We start from the raw sequence: 6,537 nt of genomic DNA, 5'->3' as shown, positions 1-6,537 counted from the left end.
AAAAAAAAAAAAATTTAAGTTTAAATTATATGTATATATGTGCATATTTATTTATACATGTTGAGTGCAATACCTGCAGAGGCCAGAAGGGGGCATCAGCTGGCCTGGAGCTGGAGTTAGAGGCACTCATGAGCCTCCTGGCATGGATGCTCAGAGCCAAATTCAGGTCACGTGCAAGAGAAGTAAGCACTCACCCAGAGTCATTTCTGTAGCCCCACTGTTGACTGCTTAAAGAAACAAATTAGCATGGTAGCCTCCGAGTATTTATTGATTTACTTTTGAGATGGGATCTCTGTTGCTGTACTTGATTAATCTGCTCTAATCTCCCCGGTAGTGGCTGCTCAAGTTCCTCATTGCCCACCCAAATGCTTTGGATTCTCAAATGAAAGACACACACACACACACACACACACACACACACAGCCTTATGTTTAATATACATAAATCACCTCAGTGGTTGGGCCACTCCCAAACTTCCACGTTGCTAACGCCTCCACTCCAATACTCTTGAATTATTTATTACTTACTATATTCCATCTTTCCTACCCAGATCCAGTGGTGAGGTTGCTTCGCTGCTCTTTCCCAGCTCTTACATGGCGGGTGCTCTGTCTTCCGTAGCTCTCAAGCCTGCATCCTCTTCCTTTCCTGTATGGTGATTCTCAGTCCTTCTTCTTCAGTCCCCTTGCCCTCAAATCCTAAAGTCCTGCCTCTGTCTTCCTGCACAGCCATTGTCCACTGGCAGCTTTACCGATTAGAACCAGCTGGGGGCAGGGACCCTCAGCATCTCACATGCCAGATTGTTGTGCAATTTGGGAACCCATAATACAAGCATTAAACAAATCCACAAGTCTCACTTTGTAGCTCTGACTGGCCTGGAACTCACTATATAGACCAGTCTGGCCTTGGCCCTGAACTCAGTGATTTTTCTGCCTCATCTCCTCCCGCCCCATTTCCCCTTTTTGAGTGCTGGGATTAAAAGGGTGCAGCACCACACATGGCCACATGGGGCAGTATACAGTGGGAAGTGGCAGTGTATAGGTACCCAATCTGTCTGCTCAATGGCCTCTACTCTCAGCCACTGAAGACTCAGCACTGGCTCACACAATCATTATCAGTGACAAAGTGACTACTCAAGGTATCATTGTGTTAAACTCATTCTACCAAAATTAGGTATGTGGTTTTTTTTCTTTCCTTTTTGGGGTACAGTTGTAAGGCAGATCTCTGAGTTGGAGGCCAGCAGGCCCGCACTAAGAGACCCTGTATCTTGATAACACAGTCATACACTCCCACCCGTCGCTGTTGCCCCAGCAGTGGGGCAGGGACAGGTGAGATCTAGGAGTTGTCTGGCAAGTCAGGCTATAAGAGTTGAATAGAAAATCCCATCTCGCTGGGTGGTGGTGGCACATGCCTTTAATACCAGCACTTGGGAGGCAGAGGCAGGCCGATTGCTGAGTTCGAGGCCAGCCTGGTCTACAGAGTGAGTTCCAGGACATCCAGGGCTATACAGAGAAACCCTGTCTCGAAAAAAAAAAAAAATCCCATCTCTAAAAATAAAGTAGAAAGTTCCAGAAGGAGCTCGCCAGTGCTGTTCTCCACAGGCATCACATACATATATTAAAAGGAATTGTGAGATATCAAAGGTGAAGATTACCTGGTTACAATCCTCGCAGAAGTCAAGGATGCGGTTCTGACAGGCTGTTGAGGGGAAGGCTACCTTGGAAAACAGATAACTTTGAATAAATAGCTTGCATCAGCTTGGATAAACAATAAGAGACTTCCCAAACAACAGCCATTCCTCCTACAAGATTGCGTTTGGCCCCTTAGAGTCCAGATCAGCAGGCTGTTTTTTTTTAAAGATGGTTTTATGCCCTTTGTGTTTCCCAGCAGGCTGATTGGATAAGGAGCAAGACTGGAGCAGAGAGAGAGGAAACTTTTTGTCTGCCAGTTTACAAGAAATTGGTCAGTGAGGGATATCTGTCAAGACAATGGACATTATCAACATCAACGCCTTACCAATAATTCCATTGGATGAGCGCCAGGTGGTCTCCGCCAACGCTCGGACAGTGCTGGAGGATGCCTTGAGGAAGCAGATGCAGGAGAATCCACCCAGTATCCTTCTTAAGGCTGTCGCCCACAGCCAGACCAAGAATACCTAACCAGGACACCAGCTATAATGAGTGCTTATAAGTTCATATAAGTTACCCGTGAGCCCACTCTACATAGCAAGGTCATTTCCTCTGAATACTGAAGGCCTTTCTACCCTCAAAAGGAGTGCCATGTTTTGAGGCGTTTGACTTGAGGTTTTATTGCTTTGGTTTGGTTTGTTTAATTTTGAGACAGGGCTTCTCTGTGTAACCCTGGCTATCCTGGAACTCGCTCTGTAGACCAGGCTCACCTTGAACTCAGAGATCTGCCTGCCTCTCCCTCTTGAGTGCTGGATTTTTAAAGGCGTGCTGTATCCCTGCATCACAGGTCCCCACCTCAGAGTCCCTCAGCCAATAGCCCTCTCAAGTTATAAATAAGCCCAGACCTTAAGCCATGCTCCCACCAGGCAAACAGCACCATCCGCTCTGCCTCTCACTGTGCACGTGCACCTTCAAAAGCCTCCTAAGACACCATCTAATGTGATCTCATCCCAGTCTGCAAAGGGTCCTTCTCTCCTGGGTCTCCTTCTCCATTTGGTCCTAACTATGGTGCGTGTCCCTCTTGGCACCTTCGCTTCCCAAATGCTTTCCCCATAATAAGAACACTTGAGGGTGATGGATGGGAAAGTGAACCTGCTTGAGCGACAGGATTCTGAGACTCACAGTGTCCGAGGAGATCCTGAGGCAAAGACCTGAAAAAGCAAAAGGAGGAGCGGTAACGGGCATGGTAGGACTGGTCAGATTTAAAGAGAGTGTGGCTCCTCCTGGAGTTTCCTTAGCAGCCTGTCTCTCAGCATGCATCATTGGCTCCATGAGCCAGGTGAACCAGAGGATTATGGAAGTAGAACTGGGCTCCAGCCTGGTGATCAGCACCTTGGTAAGTTGACATAGATGCTGGGACTGAGGTAAGGCGCGGGAACAAAGGTTCCTAGGGAAGGTCATAGAGGTTGTTGCCCTTTGGGTCTTGCATTTTTCCACAAGCATATTTGGGACAGTTGAGGTTTCAAAGTTTATCTTTAAAAAAAATGACCAGACTTTTTTTTTTTAAGTGTGTCTGTGTGTCTCTGTATGTCACATGTGTGTGGCTGCGTTTGGAGGCCAGAAGACCGTGTCTGATCCCCTGGAGCTGGGGGTGGGGGGTCACCCAGTATGTAGGGTGGACACTGAACTCAGGTCCTGTGAAAGAATAGCAAGTGTTTCTGACTGCTGAGCTACCACCCCAGCTTCCGCAGGCTGCTTCTTATGAGAAGATTTAGGTTTGCAGCGAAACTATACCATGTGCCCCACCCCCACACATGGATAACCTGTCTCTTCAGTCTCTCCGTGCCTGAGTTACAATAAAACAGAAACCTCACCCTGATGGAGCATTACATTCAACCTCCCTAATTTATTCTAGGCTTCCCTCCCGCTGTTGTACATTGTGTGTGTGTGCACGCACACACACAAAAACACACGTGAGCGCATGAGGTGGGGGGAGAGGAAGAGGGCGCATGTGCACACACGCAATGCATAATGCCGTGTACCTGCCACTGCAGTGCCGGATGGAATAGCTTCAGTACCCCAGCTACTGCACACTGTCCCTTGTGTCTCCTCCTAGCCTTTGCCTGTCACTGGTCTGCTTAATGTCTCTTCTGCAGTGTCACCCCTAAAGAATGTCACGAATGCTGCAGTGTCTGTGATGGCTCCCCTTAGTAGCAGATATTGAAGACTCCTCCTCAGCTTCTCAGGGCTCGCCCATCTTAGCGTTTGCCGATGCTCCGGCCACCTGGATGTAGCATAGTGTGCTCCCCTCCTAGGGCATCCTGGTTGCTCCCATACTTTTGCAACTGAGAGGAAAGTTTCGCATGCCCAAGCAAACTTTTGTGTCTCTATGAGTTTTCAGCTCTTTGGGGTAAATACCAAGGAGCACAATTGTTGGACGGTGTGTCGGAAGAGCGTTAGATTTGTAAGAATCTATCTGAGCCACTTGCAAGGTGCTGTCTTTCCACCATCGAGGGCTGGGGTTCCTCTGCTTGGATTCACCACCAGCACCAGCAGCGCCATTCTGAACTCCACTGTTCTGATAGGGGTGTGATAGTGTCTCACGTGTTGCTCTGGCAACGCAGGCACTGTGGCCTTCTTTTCATTGCTTATTCATCATTTTTATTTCCCCCTCCTCCTCCTCTGTTTTTATTTTTCCAAGACAGGGTTTCTTTGTATAGCCCTGAGTGTCCAGAATGTTCTAGACTAAGTCTGGCCTGGAACAGAGAATCTGCCTGCCTTTGTCTTCAGAGTGCTAGGATTCAAGGTGTGTGTGTGTGTGTGTGTGTGTGTGTGTGTGTGTGTACTACCACCACCACCATCACCTGGTTTTCTACATCTTCTTTGATGAGAGTGGGGTACTCAGGCTTAACTGTCAACTTGACAGCACAGAGAATCACCTGGGAGAGTGGCCTCTGTTGATGCCTATGGGGAGTTATTTTGATTATGCCGTTGAGGTGGGACACCCTGCCCACTGTGGATGGCACCCGCATGCCGTTGACCTGGTCAGCTTTCTGGTTGGGAGCGTGGTAAGACTGCTGCTTTTAGGCACCTGCTGCTGTGAGTTCTCTGCCCTGCTGGGCTATCCTCTTGAGCTGAAATAGAGGTTTTCACTTACTTTTGTTAAATTATTTCACCACGGGCTGGAGAGATGGCTCAGTGGTTAAGAACACTGGTTGTTCTTCCAGAGGTCCTGAGTTCAATTCCCAGCAACCACATGGTGGCTCACAACCATCTGTATTGGGATCCGGTGTCCTCTTCTGCCCTTTTCTGTCTTGTTAAGAAATAGAAGCAGGATCATGCTGTAAATGCGGTCTTACAGCCTGCTTTTGTTTTACTAATTTATTCTATTTTTTCAAATGAATACCTCTCTTGGGGACTTTTTTAGTCAGTACTATTGGCCTGCCCATTATTTCAGTGGTCACATAGTATTCCAAAAGTTAGATGTAGCTTAATCAATTTATTTCCTTATAATAAATTATCTCAGTGGTATTTTTTGTTGTCAGGCTGGCCTCAAATTCCCAGAGATCTGCTTGCCTCTGCCTCCTGAGTGCTGGCACTAAAAGTGTGCACCACCATCACCCGGCTTCAGTCGTGTTTTAAAATATGTCATGTATGTGCAAAGGCCCAAAGAGGCCAGAAGAGGACTTTGAACCCTCTGGAGCTGCAGTTACAGACAGCTGGGAGCTGCCTGATGCGGGCGCTGGGATCCAAACGCAGTCCTCCGGAAGGGCTCTGAGCCTCCAGCCCCTCTCTGGCATTTTTGAGCGTACTGAACATTTGCACGTTTCTGTGCATGTTCCTTAGGGCTTGGTCTAGTTTGCTTCTTGTTGCTCTGATAAAACACTGGCCTAAAGCTAAAGGCCTGGCCTAGAGCTGCCTGCAGGCTTTTTCTTCGTGGCCCACTCTGCTGCCTGGCTGCCTTCCTTCCTTTTAGATTTACTGTATTTTATATGCATGGCTGTTTGCTTGCAAGTATCTATGTGTACTGTGTGTGCCTGGTGCCCTAAGAGCCCAGAAAAGGACCCTGGATGTCTGTGAACCACCATGTAGGCTCTGGGAATTGAACCTGGGTCCTCTGAAAGAGCAGCAGTTCTCCAAAGCACTGAGCCACCTCTCCAGCCCTTCAGTTTGCTTTCTTGAACAACCCAGGATGCCTGCCCAGGCGTGGCACTACACACAGCAGTCATCAGTTAAGAAAATGCCCCTCAGACACTCCCATGGGCCAATCTGATGGAGGTAGTTCCTAGGTTCCCTCTTCCCAGCTGACTCTATTTGTGTCAAGCTGACAAAAACTCAACTGCCACAGGGCTGGTTTCATGTCTCCAGAGTAGATAGAGCCTCAGAAGTAAAAGTTTCAGAGTGAGAGAGAGAGTGTGAGAGAGAGAGAGAGAGAGAGAGACAGAGAGAGACAGAGAGAGACAGAGAGACACAGAGAGAGAGAGACAGAGAGACAGAGAGAGACAGACAGAGGCAGAGAGACAGAGACAGAGAGAGACTGAGAGACAGAGAGAGAGAGACAGAGAGAGAACACATGTGCATCCCATGGCATATATATATAGAAGACAAAAAACAGCCGTGAGAGTCAGTTCTCTCCTGCCACGTAGGTCCCAGGATCATCAGGTTTGGTAGCAGTCACCTTTATATGCTGAGCCATCTTGCTGGCCCCATAGTCTTGTCTTCTTTTTCTTCTTTCCTCCCTCCCTCTTTCTTTCTTTCTTTCTTTCTTTCTTTCTTTCTTTCTTTCTTTCTTTCTTTCCTTCCTTCCTTCCTTCTTTCCTTTCTTTCTTTCTTTCTTTCTTTCTTTCTTTCTTTCTTTCTTTCTTTCTTTCTTTCTTTCTTTCTCTCTTTCTCTCTTTCTCTCTTTCTCTCT

The 6,537-nt window shown here is 47.6% G+C and overlaps 1 protein-coding gene across 1 annotated transcript in view; it reads left to right on the top strand.

Moving 5' to 3' along the window:
- Fam227a (family with sequence similarity 227 member A) overlaps window positions 1–6,537 on the top strand; it is a 46,567-nt gene that overhangs the window by 8,167 nt on the left and 31,863 nt on the right. The window contains exons 2-3 of the mRNA XM_021183754.2: window positions 1,885–2,109; window positions 2,939–3,021. Of these exons, the coding sequence (XP_021039413.1) occupies window positions 1,986–2,109; window positions 2,939–3,021 (207 nt within the window). The 5' untranslated portion in view covers window positions 1,885–1,985. The remainder of the gene's footprint in view (window positions 1–1,884; window positions 2,110–2,938; window positions 3,022–6,537) is intronic.

Source organism: Mus caroli, chromosome 15, assembly GCF_900094665.2.
Source record: "Mus caroli chromosome 15, CAROLI_EIJ_v1.1, whole genome shotgun sequence".
Classification (NCBI taxonomy): Eukaryota; Metazoa; Chordata; class Mammalia; order Rodentia; family Muridae; genus Mus; species Mus caroli.
Note: the sequence above shows the minus strand (reverse complement) of the source record. Positions and strands in the feature narration are given on the sequence as shown.